The sequence below is a fragment of the Aedes aegypti genome, chromosome 3, assembly GCF_002204515.2.
Source record: "Aedes aegypti strain LVP_AGWG chromosome 3, AaegL5.0 Primary Assembly, whole genome shotgun sequence".
Classification (NCBI taxonomy): domain Eukaryota; kingdom Metazoa; phylum Arthropoda; class Insecta; order Diptera; family Culicidae; genus Aedes; species Aedes aegypti.
In genome coordinates this window covers 374,927,060-374,940,926 of record NC_035109.1, presented here as the reverse complement: position 1 = coordinate 374,940,926, position 13,867 = coordinate 374,927,060, and the positions used below count along the sequence as shown (strand labels likewise).

General features: G+C 42.6%; 1 protein-coding gene across 1 annotated transcript; it reads left to right on the top strand.

Annotated features, from left to right (window-relative positions):
• Nucleotides 1-1,221: 1,221 nt before the first annotated feature.
• LOC5574188 (sugar transporter ERD6-like 1) lies at nt 1,222-13,184 on the top strand. Its single transcript, XM_001661195.2, has 3 exons — nt 1,222-1,425; nt 11,714-11,910; nt 11,974-13,184. Exons 1-3 carry the CDS (start codon nt 1,356-1,358, stop codon nt 13,144-13,146), a joined length of 1,440 nt encoding a protein of 479 aa, XP_001661245.1. The 5' UTR covers nt 1,222-1,355; the 3' UTR covers nt 13,147-13,184.
• The last annotated feature ends 683 nt before the right edge of the window (nt 13,185-13,867 follow it).

Sequence of the window (13,867 nt, the reverse complement as noted above, 5' to 3'; positions counted from 1 at the left end):
AATAGTTAACCTATTGAGAGACGTATATTTTATATGTTTCCCAGCATATTCACTACAATCTTCAAATAAGAATGTATTGAAAGGCTCAATTGTTACCAATGCATGCTTTGTTGCCTAATTGCAATAAATTAATTAGTCATGTTGGTTTTTTTCTGTCAATTTAAATCGTGAATAATAAATACACCGCAATTGAATATGGTTTTCTGGCAACCTGGTCCCGTAATAAAAAGTGATTGCCGAGGAAATCAAAGTGCATTAATTTTAATTTGTGATTTAAAGCATAAAAATTAAGTATTTTCGAGTGCTTTATATACAAATCAAAAGTTCAATAGTGCATTAAGTGATTAGTGTGTAGCTTTTGTGAAAAAATTGGCATTGGAGCGGAGAATTGGACCTTTTAAAGTGGTGAGTTTTTGTAAGCTGTTCTTGTGTTGTTTTATTCGGCAGCTCACGAATGACGATAATTTCGTAAGCATTTATTTCATTTAATGATAAAACCCATGTTACATAATATTTTTGTGAAAGATGTGAATTACATGGAAGATTATAGTTCAAGGAATATGTTGAGTACACTGAAGTTAACTCTTGTTGCGTAGATAAATTTAAACAAGGACGATAATTTAGTGTTGCCGAAAATACCCTCAGGGTGCCGAAGCCATCATTTACCCTATAAGACATATTATCCTGATTACAAAATTTCCTAATACACCTATTGCGCATGGATCTGAATGATAGACAGGAGATCTTCTGATCACAATCCTCCTGACTTACCGAACGACAACTTCCGGTCAACCCGAGATCCAATGACGTTTCATTATTTTCGCGTTATCAGCGATTGATAACGAGTTTGCCAATCGATTGCAGCGCGTTCGAACAAATGGGTCGTTAGCTTGTTAAAGGATGTAAGTCTATGTTCTTCTTTTTAGTTAATTGATTACATTCCTACTGAAACTGCGTTTGACTCGATTCTGAAATCTCTAAGTTTTTAGTTTTAAGCAAAATACTTAAGTTCTGGATTCCTCTTCATCATCAAATTACGTGAAATGGACTTAAATTGTTTATAAACCATTCGACTGAGGGAACTTACTTTGTACGCCAAAGTGTGCGTGGGGCATTCAATTAGTAAGTACGGGTGGACGTTTCATTTCGAAATATTGGCATTTGAGAGATAAGGTGACTCTAATGATAGGGGACGCTCCGGGTTTTATCTACGGCCGAGCAACTACGATTCAGTTTGTCAACAAGTGGTACAGCTGAAGGGTTTACTGTTCGAGTGTTACTCATTGCTCATTGATTTTGTTGGAGGGAAAAAAGGTCGTAGAAAGTGAAACTGTTTATTACGAGCGCGAGTCAACATGGGGGGCTGCGGACAATGGATCGAGATGACGCAGAAGAACAAGCCGCAATCAAATACCCTTTCGGCAGGTTGGTAAAAGCTTCCTTACATACTTAATATTAATACTCCCTGCTATTGATTACTGAAGGATGGTGTAGATTCCCAATTAAAGTACAATGCTATTGGAAAAGCCCTCTCAATGTAGTTGAAGAAGCGTACTCCTGAGATAATTGTCGATAGATGTTGCGAGGGTACAGAATGGTCGTAGCGGTAACGGCACAGCTATTTTCAGCAAGACTATGCTAATAGTGCTAAAGTTTCGTAGTACTTGTCACACGATATACAGAAACAAATGTGATCAATTGGCAAAGAAAACTCTCAGTTAATAAGTGGAAGTTGAGAATTAGGCTCTGCTCTAAAAGGTATGTAGTGCAATGAAAAAAAAAAGACATATAAGTGCAAAATCTATGATACATAAACTTAGGCAAGAATAGTTTCCCTGAACGCAGTATTCCGTGATGAACTACCATTTCTGGTATGCGATATCTCTGCTTGCGGTAATAGACCTGCCATCATAATGGTGACTAATCGGTACGGATAGAGATAACAGCCTAAAAGTGTTTCGCACGTCAAATTCATAAGATCATCATCTGAGCAATTAAGAATGATTGGGGCGCCGATAAGTTAAAACAAGGATTCGTTAAGTATTGTTATGGACTTGGTAATGAATCAAATGATGGTGGAGACCATCAAACAGCCCTGTCGTCGTAAAATTTGAGCTTCTTAGTCATTCCCTTTTGAAGAGGGCGTTGCTATAGCCCAGAGGGCGGTTGTACTCCCAGGCGGTAATGAGGGAATCTCACACGAAAATTGTATCAAATTATTATATATTCCAAACACATGAGAACTAATATGCATTTGCACGTGTTTAGTTTGTGTTCAATGCTCTTAGTGTGGGACAAAATTTAGATTTTCGCTCGAGTCCACTTTTTGGATTACATTTAGGTCCCATAACAACTGTGCAAAATTTCAGCTCGATAGGAGAAACTATATTTTAGCGCCAGCCGTTCAAAGTTTGTATGGGATTTACTATTGGAAAACTTACTTTTGCAAAGAAAAATCGCCAGAGGTCGCCCATTGAAATCTATAAAAATTCTGAACACAGACCTCGATAGGAATTTTTACGATGAAGAATATTGCCGAAGACCGCGAAACAATACGACACTTGTGAAAAAAGCTATTCAATGAAAACCTATTGGCAACGCGACGTTGATTAACCCGTAAAGGAATAACAATAATAACAAAATCGGGCAAAATTTCTGAATAGTTTATGCTTAATAACTTTCTTCACAAGCATCGGATTGCTTTGCGGTCTTCGGCAATGTTGTTCATCGTAGAAATACCTATCGACATCTGTGTTCAGAATTTTTTAGTGGACTGGAGCGAGAATCTAAATTTTTCATATAACCTTGTCCCAGGCTTGCTTATTCCAATTCAAATGTGAAACGGAGAAACACCTATAAATTTAAAAAATATATGGATTATGTCGAGCCCTCTACACAGTTCGAACGAAACGTGCAAATTTCTGAGACATATAATGCACATAATTGGAGCGTGGAATATCATGGATATTTACATGATATCTCATGTAAACTTCAATTATATGTCATGTAATCCAGCAGGATTCTGTGTGATTACATGACATATAACTGAATTTTACATGTTTTCAGACTTAAATTTACATGACTTGTAATCTTCATTATTTTTAAATGTGTAGATACATCGGAATATCTTCAAAACCAGGGACAAATGATCAAAATTCACACATTTTTTCGAAATGGAGAGTATTTGCTTCAACTCAATTTTTATTTAATTTCAACATGATGAGTATCATCATACTAAGTAACTCATACTTTTGCTTAAAATTAAGACGGCCACCAGATTTTTTACCCAAAATTTAATCCCATTTTACAGTTTACTCGAGGAAAGAACCAGCGATTTAATACTTTTTACTTTGTTGTACGAAATATGTTGTTTCCATAAATTTAGAAAATCGTTCATTTCAAACGGCTTATACCATTGCTCACCTAGTTTTTGCAGCTGTTCTAACTCCGTTTTTTCTCAGGGAATTTTCAAATATGACGTCCATCATTTTTCGGGATTTCTAGACCCCCCACCCCCCTCTATCATGCCTTTTAATACCTAATAAAAGCACTGTCACACTTTCGTAGACCATCGCCCTCCCTCAAATGATGAATGTCATTTTTGGGTGACCCCTTACCCGAGCAAAGGCGGATAACTGGATGATATCAAAATGATAGCAACCTTCATTATCACTGTTATCAATTTGATATTCTGTTATCAATGATAACCGAATGATAACAAAATTGGTTATAATTGTATCCGTGACAGGCATTATTGATAACAGATTGATAACAAAATATGTTATCACACTTCTTTCCAATAACATTTTAACAAAATGTGTGTTGATAAAAAAAGTTGACTTTTCGCCATACAAAGTTTTGTAAAATTATTTGAAGCATAAGTGTAAAATTATTTGAAGCATAATCCAAAACACTCACTTTCCAAAACTTGTCCGTGATTTATGACTAACTTCATAAAAATATAATACTGTAAATTTTGTTATCAACTTGAACTCAAAGATAACATAATTTACTATTACTTTGTTATCTGACAAACAAATTTGAGTTCTCAATTTTGTTATGTTGGCTGTTAATTCAGCCAAGATCATAACAAAATCAGTTTTCATATGATGATAACCAGGTAACGAGATTTATTGTCATTTTGTTATTCAACTTTGCTCGGGTAATTAGCTTCTTGATGGTGACCACAAAATTAAAAACGAATGGTGCTCTAATGGTGTTTTTTTCTGATAAAATTCAAGATGATAAAGTTTAAAATGACCAAAATTATTGGATATGAAAACTAAATTCTTTCTCAGTTTGATTTGTGTTTTAGGATATATGAAAAGAAAGATACGTGAAGAAATACCTGAAATGTATCAAAAAATTAGCTTCTCTTCGAACTGTCGGCTAGCGTAAGAGGGATCCACTAATATGCTTGCTTCCCCCTGACGAGATTTCCGAACAAACAACAATTTCGCAAGAGATGTCATTGATTGAAATAAATACGCCTCAAAATGTGGCTTATGTGGAATTGCCGAACAGATTTACCTGTAGTTCTTATGGGAAAGGCTGCTGAAGAAAACGAGGATGCCGACAATAGTCACAATTACATGAGATATTTGAAGTATTGTAAAAACGTTTCTAAAAAGTTTTCAACAAACCTGCCTGTGTGATCCAAGACAGGATTGAGCATCACATAAACGTAATAAACATTTAGTTTGTCTGCGTATGTCCGAGAAAATTACAAATGCATCACGGCATTGGCTTAGAATGCTGAAAATGCGTAAATTCCCTTATATTAATAGAATCGAAAAATTAAGTTCACGAATAAATGCTCAAGGTTTCTTAAAGCGGGACATCTAGAAAGTTTGAACCTTATTTTTGGATTAAACAAGAGGTTCCAACTGCACCCAAATATATCGCTTAGTTTTTGAAATGTCGCTCTTGAAGTGATATCAAAGTACAAAAAAATTGACAATTGCCCTGTATTTCAAAATATTATGCTATTGTTTATAATAGTAGTTTGGCGTTGGATCTATTAGTGGATTTTAGACTTTTTAATTATTTATTACAGCATGTTTTCAAACTCATTTCAGCAAATACCGTTCTTGATGCGTACTTGATAATGAATTTTCGTCCCTATCACATGAAAACTATTGGCCCAAAATGAACAAGAATACGAACTGATTGTCTTTAGAACATATTAGGTACATTATTTTATTCTGATTTATTTCATGTATCTCTTCAAACTTCAAGAGTTACTTGAGATGATTCTGAGTTACTGAGACAATATCAAATTACTCCAGTGCGTTAATACAGCTCGGGTTAATTTCGATTGTTGTCATAGAGGGCGTTAAGATGCAGCTGATCTAAAATTTACCCCAAGGGATTTATACAGCTTGACAATTTTAATTCATACCATACAGAGCGTTGATATGCATATGATCTACATGGAATTAGGTCAATATACTTCAGAGCGTTGATAAAGTTTGAAATATTTAATTGATGCCCTACAGGGCGACGAGATGCAGCCGATCTACATATAATAAAGTCAAATTACTCCAGAACGTTGACACTGCTTTGAATTTTCAGCTTATGTCCTCAGGTCTGACCTAAATGAGATGATGATCAAACCTAAATGAGATCATGATCAAACTTCATGACTTCAATGAAGCTTAACAATTTTGATTGATGCCATAAAGGGCGTTAATATGCAGCTGATCTATGTAGGGTAAGGTCACATAAATCCAGTGCCTTGATACAGCTTGAAATTTTCAAATGATACAGAGTGTTAAGACAATGTCAGATTACTCTAACGTGTTTTAGAAGCATGTATTTTACAATTGATATCCTTCAGGGCGTTAAGATGCACCTAATCTTCTTGAATTAAGATCAAATTACTCCAGGGCGTCGATACAGCTTGGTATTTTCAATTGATTTAGGGCGTCAAGGCGCACTTTATCTACATAGGATAAGGTCAAATTTGTCGTATGTACCGATTAGAATTTGCAATTGATCTTAATCAGGGCGTTAAAATGCAGTTGATTCACATAACACAAGATAAAAAAATTCAGTGTGTTGAAGCAGCATGAAAAATTTCGATTGATTTTCCAAAGGGGTTTTTAGATCCTTCAGATCTTGCAAAGATATAGGTGAGATAAAGTCAAATTACTCAAGGGCGTTGATATAGCTTACCAATTTTAATTGATTCTGGACCAATTTTAATTTGTTACAGGACGTTCAAATACACCTATTTATATGGAATACTGTTATATTTCTCCTTGATGTGTTGATACATCCTGTAATTTACAATTGAAGTTCTACAGGGCGTTAAGATGCACCTAATCGACAAAGGATAAGGACAAATTACTCCAGGGCGTTGATACAGCAATGAATTTATTGAACGGTGCGTTTAGATCCAGCTCATCTTCTTCTTCTTCTTCTTCTTATTTGGCTTTACATCAATTATCTTGATAAAGCCTCGCCAACAATATTTCGCCAATTCCCTCGGTTCATGGCCGCTTCTCTCCATCCTCGACTGTGACCCACGCTCTCCAGGTCCTGGTGTACCTGGTCAATCCATCTAGCTCGCTGCGCCCCACGCCTTCTTGTTCCGACCGGATTCGTGGCGAACACCATCTTTACAGGGTTGTTGTCCGGCATTCTTGCAACATGCCCTGCCCAGCGTATCCTTCCAGCTTTAGCTACCTTCACGATACTGGGTTCGCCGTAGAGTTGAGCGAGCTCGTGGTTCATCCTTCGCCGCCACACGCCGTTCTCCTGCACGCCGCCGAAGATCGTCCTTAGCACTCGGCGTTCGAAAACCCCAAGAGCTTGCAAGTCCTCCTCGAGCATAGTCCACGCCTCATGCCCATAGAGGACTACCGGTCTTATGAGCGTTTTGTACATCGTGCATTTGGTGCGGGTGTGAATCTTTCTTGAACGCAGTTTCTTCTGGAGCCCATAGTAGGCACGACTTCCGCTGATGATGCGCCTTCGTATTTCCCGACTAACATTGTTGTCAGCCGTCAACAAGGATCCGAGGTAGACGAACTCGTCCACCACCTCGAAGGTATCCCCGTCTATCGTAACACTGCTTCCTAGGCGGGTCCTGTCGCGCTCAGTTCCGCCAACCAGCATGTACTTTGTTTTCGACGCATTCACCATTAGCCCGACTCTTGTTGCTTCGCGTTTCAGGCGGGTGAACAAATCTGCCACCGTTTCAAATTTTCTCCCAATAATATCCATGTCGTCCGCGAAGCAAACAAATTGTCCGGATCTCGTGAGAATCGTGCCTCGACTGTTAAGTCCGGCTCTCCGCATGACACCTTCAAGCGCAATATTGAACAACAGGCACGAAAGTCCGTCGCCCTGTCGTAGTCCCCGCCGAGACTCGAACGAACTGGAGTGTACGCCCGAGATCTTCACGCAGTTTTGCACACCGTCCATCGTTGCTCTGATCAATCTTGTGAGCTTCCCGGGAAAGCTGTTCTCGTCCATGATTTTCCATAGCTCTATGCGGTCGATACTATCGTATGCCGCCTTGAAATCGATGAACAAATGGTGCGTAGGGGCCTGGTACTCACGGCATTTCTGGAGGATTTGCCGCACGGAAAAGACCTGGTCCGTTGTCGAGCGGCCGTCGATGAAACCTGCTTGATAACTTCCCACGAACTCGTTTGCTATAGGTGATAGACGACGGAAGAGAATCTGGGATAGCACTTTATAGGCGGCGTTTAGGATGGTGATTGCACGATAATTTTCACACTCCAGTTTGTCGCCCTTTTTGTAGATAGGGCATATAACGCCTTGCTTCCACTCCTCCGGTAGCTGTTCCGTTTCCCAGATTCTGACTATCAGCCGATGCAGACAAGCGGCCAACCTGTCCGGGCCCATCTTGATGAGTTCGGCTCCGATACCATCCTTGCCAGCGGCTTTGTTGTTCTTGAGCTGTTGAATGGCATCCTTAACTTCCCCCATCGTGGGAGCTGGTTGATTTCCGCTGTCCGCTGTGCTGACGTAGCCATCGCCTTCGCTGTCCTGACCTTCTGTGCCTGTGTTCTCTGCGCCATTCAGGTGTTCATCGTAGTGCTGCTTCCACCTTTCGATCACCTCGCGTCCGTCCGTCAAGATGCTCCCATCCTTATCCCGGCACATCTCAGCTCGCGGCACGAAGCCTTTGCGGGATGTGTTGAGCTTCTGATAGAACTTCCGCGTTTCTTGAGAACGGTACAGCAACTCCATCTCTTGGCATTCCACCTCTTCCAGGCGGCGCTTTTTGTCCCGGAATAGGCGGGTTTGCTGTTTCCGCTTCAGTCTGTATCGTTCCACGTTTTGCCGCGTACCATGCTGCAGCCTTGCAGCCCGCGCTGCATTCTTCTCCTCTAAAACCTCCTGGCACTCCTCGTCGAACCAATCGTTTCTTGAGCTCCGTTCCACATATCCGACAACGCTTTCGGCAGCGTCGTTAATGGCTGCTTTGACTGTCCTCCAGCAGTCCTCAAGAGGGGCCCTATCGAGCTCGCCCTCATCCGGCAACGCTGCCTCAAGATGCTGCGCGTACGCATTGGCGACATCCGGTTGTTTCAGCCGCTCGAGATTGTACCGGGGCGGGCGTCGGTACCGTACATTGTTGATGACGGATAGTTTTGGGCGCAGTTTCACCATCACCAGGTAGTGGTCGGAGTCAATGTTGGCGCCACGATAGGTTCTGACGTCGGTTATGTCGGAGAAGTGCCGTCCATCGATCAAAACGTGGTCGATTTGCGATTCTGTCTGCTGAGGTGATCTCCAGGTGTACCGATACGGGAGGCTGTGCTGGAAATAGGTGCTACGAATGGCCATGTTCTTGGAGGCGGCAAAATCTATCAGTCGTAGGCCGTTCTCGTTCGTCAGCCGGTGGGCGCTGAACTTTCCAATCGGCGGTCTGAACTCCTCCTCCTGGCCAACCTGAGCGTTCAAATCTCCTATGATGACGTCGTGGCTTGGGCAGCGGTCGTACTCGCGTTCGAGCTGCGCGTAAAATGCGTCCTTGTCATCATCAGTGCTTCCGGAGTGTGGGCTATGCACGTTGATTATGCTGAAGTTAAAGAATCGGCCTTTGATTCTTAACTTGCACATCCGTTCATTGATCGGCCACCACCCGATCACGCGCCTTTGCATATCACCCATCACTATGAAAGCTGTTCCCAGCTCGCGTGTGTTGCCGCAGCTCTGGTAGATGGTATGATTACCTCTAAACGTTCGCACCAATGCTCCTGTCCAGCACACCTCCTGCAGCGCTACGATGTCGAAACCGCGGGTCTTCAGTACATCGGAGAGTATGCGAGTACTTCCAATGAAGTTGAGAGATTTGCAGTTCCACGTACCGAGTTTACAATCGCTAGTCCATTTTCGTCGCTGTGGTCTTTGCCGATTGTTCCGGTCCGTATTCTCCCGTTGACGTTCCTGTGCTGATGTGTTTTTACGGTTGGCTTGCAGGGCCTGACACCAACCCCCTAGATTTCCGGAGGACCATTCCTCCTAAATGTTCGGAGGGCCATAGTGCGCAGTTTAGCTTAGAGTCCTTCTCTGGCACTCGGACGATGATCAGCCGCCCCTGACATGGGGAACAGACGCTGTTGTGAGCCGCTCCTAACGTGGAGTACAGACGCTCCAGGTTTGCAAAAGCAAACCCCCCCTTCCCTGTCAGCATACGACCAAAGTTCCCACCGGGGGTTGGTTACCCGATCTTCCCCAAGGTTACTCGTACCCCGGCCAGTACCACGAGGAGGTAGGGATAGGAGTTGCTGGGCAAGAGGCTAAGGACCGCACAAAGGGGTCTATTTTATTCCTGCAGGTACACGAGGTACCAATGGTACGCCATGCCCAGCCATTTACCGCGCCAATCAGCTCATCTATTTGAGGCAAAATCATATTACTCCAGAGCGTTGATACAGCTTGACAATCTCGATTGATGTTATACAGGGCTATGAGGTGCGCATGATCTACATAGGATAAAGTCAAATAACCGTAGGGGTTAGATACAGCAAGAAAAATTCGATTGATTTGCTATAGGGCGTAAAGATGCTTCAGATCTCGCCAAGATCTTTGTGGACTGGGTGTTGATACAGCTTGGAATTATCAAATTGAGCCCTAAAGGGCGGTCACATGCACCTGATCTACATGTAAAAATGTCAAATTAATCCAGAACGTTGATCCAGCTTAGAGTTTACAATAAATGTCCTACAGGGTGTTAAGTTGTATCTGATATACAGGAAATAAGCTCAAATTACTCCAACGCCCTGGAGCACGTAGGATTGCATTTATTTTCTACAGAGCGTTCAGATGCTATAGATCTCGCAAAGAGCTGTGTAGAATAGAGCTAGGGCGTTGATAAAGATAGGAATTTACAATTGATGTCCTACAGAGCGTCAAGATGCACCAGATTTACATGGAATAAGGTCAAATTACTCCATTACGATAATACAGCATGAACATTTCGATTGATTTTCTACAGGGCGTTGGGATGTTCCAGATCTCGCAAAGATCTATGTGGAATAACGTCAAGCTACTCCAGGGCGTCGACACAGATGGATCGATTTATTTCATACAAGGAGTTAAAATGCATCTGATGTACGTGAAACAATATCAAATTACTGCACAGCGTTGATAAAGCTTGGAATTTTCAATTGTTGTCCTACAGAGCGTTGAGATGAACCTGATCTACATAGGGCAAAGTCAAAATACTCCAGGGCGTTTATACAGCTCATAAATTTAGATCGATTTTCTACAAGGCGTAAAGATGCTCCAGATCTCGCAAATTAGTCTAGGGCGTTGAAACAATTTGAAAGTTTCGATTGATGTCCTACAGAGCGTCAAGATGCACCTGATATACATAATAAGATCAAATAACTACAGGGCGTTGATACAGAGACATTTCATTTGATTTTCTACAGGGCATAAAGATGCTCCCGATTTCGAAAAGATCTGTGTATAATAACGTCAAACTATTCCAGAGCGTTGATACAGCTTGATCGATTGATGTCGATGATACAGCTTGAATTTTCAACTGATGTGCCAACTAAGCGCGTCTCGACTAAGCGCGACTAAGCAGGACGACAGGGCTGCCATCAAATAGATTCAAAGTAAAATTTAAAAAGCAAAGGTTGTGAGAAGCTCTTTTTCTTCATCTTCTTCTTTCCGACATTACGTTCCAACTGGGACAAAGTCTGCTTTTCAGCTTAGTGTTCTCATGAGCACTTCCATAGTTATTAACTTGGAGCTTTTTTGCCAACTGATCAACCAGCGGTATTAGAACCCACGATTCTCAGCTTGCCTCAGGCCTTCCTTAGCCGAGTGGTTAGAGTCTGCGGCTACTAAGCAGAGCCATGCTGAAGGTGTCTGGGTTCGATTCTCGGTCGTTCCAGGATCTTTTCGTAACGGAAATTTCCTTGACTTCCCTGGGCATAGAGTATCATCGTACCTGCCACACGATATATAAATGTAAAAATGGCAACTAAGGCAAAGAAAGCTCTCAGTTAATAACTGTGGAAGTGCTCGTAAGAACACTAAGCTGCGAAGCAGGCTTTGTCACAGTGAGGATGTAATGGCAAGAAGACGGGTATCGCAAACCCGTTTCGCGACTGTCTAAACTGGATTTGAGGGACTTTCACTCGACCTTCTGGGCTCTAGTATGCTATTCTTTTAAATTTTCAGTTCCATTTAACTGACTACATGTGTATCATTCCAGGCGCCATGACCCTGCTGACCAGCGGTATGATGGTCGGTTCCACCATCTTCAACATGGACCTGCAAAACCAAGCGTGGACGTTCGATCACTCCGATAGTCTTGTCCTAGCGGTATCGATGATCTTCTACATAGCGGCAATTGTTGGCACCCTGGCGGGTTATCTTCTGGTCGACCGTTATGAAAAGAAGCCTCTCTCGGTGAGTGGCTCGAAGGTCTCGGCTCAAATTCATCATCTAACTTCAGTTCTGTATTCTCCCTAGAAAGTCTACATGGTGCTGGCGGTCGTCTCGTGCATCCTGCTCATAGTCAAACCGGATCATCTGGTGGTGGTCGCTTTTGCCCGCACTCTCCTTGGCCTGGCCCACGGAATGGCCTACCTGATCTACCCGATTCACGGCGGAGAGACCTCGATCAAAGAACTTCGAGGCATGAACGTCTCCGCCGTGGGATACTGTCTCATGATTGGTGCCTTGACCTTCGGCTGCGTCAGTCCCGGAGCAACCTACGGTTGGATGGACCCGAATCGACTGATCGGTATACTTGGTTTGGTGTACACTGTGTTGGGAGGACTGTTGTCCCAGTTCCTGACCTACGAATCGCCTGTGTTTCTCCTGCAGCGAGGACGCGATGCCGAAGCTGTCAAAAGCATGATGAAGCTACGGAATGAATCCACTGAAACATGGGAGATCCGAAATGATCTTACCGAGTTCAGAACCATGTTGGAAGAGGATGAACAGGGGTCTCGATCCATCTTTAAGGATGGAAACCTTCGACCTCTGATTTTGCTGTCACTTTGCAAAGTTGCGTCGGTGCTGTCGTTCAACATGGCCTTGAATTTGGTTCGTCTACGGCTTCTCGATCAGCTCTTCGGAATGGAACAGTACAGTATGGCTGCGGTGATCATTCTCCTGGTGAGGATAACCATGGGAACGATCATTCTATTCGTAATCGACAGATTTGGACGCAGGGCGACCATGGTCACATCGACGTTTGGAAGCGGATTTATTCTGGTGATTTTGGGGATCATCTACCTGGCAAATGATTCATTCAATCGGGACATCGGAATCGCGATCATGCTGGCGTACGAAGTGGTCGCTTCATTGGGAGTTACCTTCGTTCCAGATGCGTATTGCTCGGAGGCTTTCAGCACGAAGAAGAAGGCGGCTTCGATTGGTGTTGTGAACACGGTGGAGAATGCTTTGCAGATTCTGATCGCTTGTGTTGTATTTTCGTGGGATTTCGCGAGCACTTACCACTACGGAGGAGTGATGTTGACTTTCGGGGTACCGATGGTGCTGCTGGCAGTCGCATTCTACATGAAACTACCGGAGACTACCAAGATGACGATCCGGCAGTCGCGGAATGAGTTTTCCAAACGAGGGGAAATCGTTTTCGGAGGGACTAAGCGGCCGATGACTTATTTGAATGAGTGAATAGATAAAAATAAAATAAAATACTTTATGTTAAATTATGCGTGTGTTCACAATGTTCATTCCATATGAGAAATGCTTAAATTATTCACAGATATGCAGCCAAGTCTCCTATTACACACATTATTGGTGCGAAAAATAGATATCCACTTAAGACACGGACACCGTCTTCAGCCATTTAGCTGCACATACTGTAACTTAACACTAGACAACGGACAAGCATGCTCCAGTGGCACAGCCGAGAAACATTCCTGACGAAAAGTTTCATCGGCTGCAGCGGGAATCGAACCCACACCCCATGACACGATACGCTTAACTGCCTGACGACACTAATCGCTCGGCCACGAGGCCCACGAGACTCAGAGCTTATGGAATTTAATTTATTTGGGAGTGTTTTCGAATACCTTGTATGCATTGATTGAGAGACAGCACAGTGCTTTTATCAGCCAAGTTCTAGCACACAGCATGATCTATGATTATTTGTTTAGAATCATCCTTTTAGTTGAAAATAGGCTGGATTAATAATAGGGGCCCAGATAGCCGTAGCGGAAAACGCGCAGCTATTCAGCATGACCATGCTGAGGGTCGTGGGTTCGAATCCCGCTGGTCGAGGATCTTTTCGTAAAGGAAATTTTCTCGATTCCCAGAGCATAGAGTATCTTCGTACCTGCCACACGATATAGGGTAACGGTCGTATTTTGGACCCCCTTAGGAAGTGATTTTA

Excerpts from the sequence above, each read along its gene's own strand:
- LOC5574188 (XM_001661195.2), top strand. The coding sequence starts at position 1,356 with ATGGGGGGCTGCGGACAATGGATCGAGATGACGCAGAAGAACAAGCCG. Across the intron at positions 1,426-11,713 it reads ATCAAATACCCTTTCGGCAG|GCGCCATGACCCTGCTGACC; the intron begins GTTGGTAAAAGC and ends GTATCATTCCAG. Across the intron at positions 11,911-11,973 it reads ATGAAAAGAAGCCTCTCTCG|AAAGTCTACATGGTGCTGGC; the intron begins GTGAGTGGCTCG and ends TATTCTCCCTAG.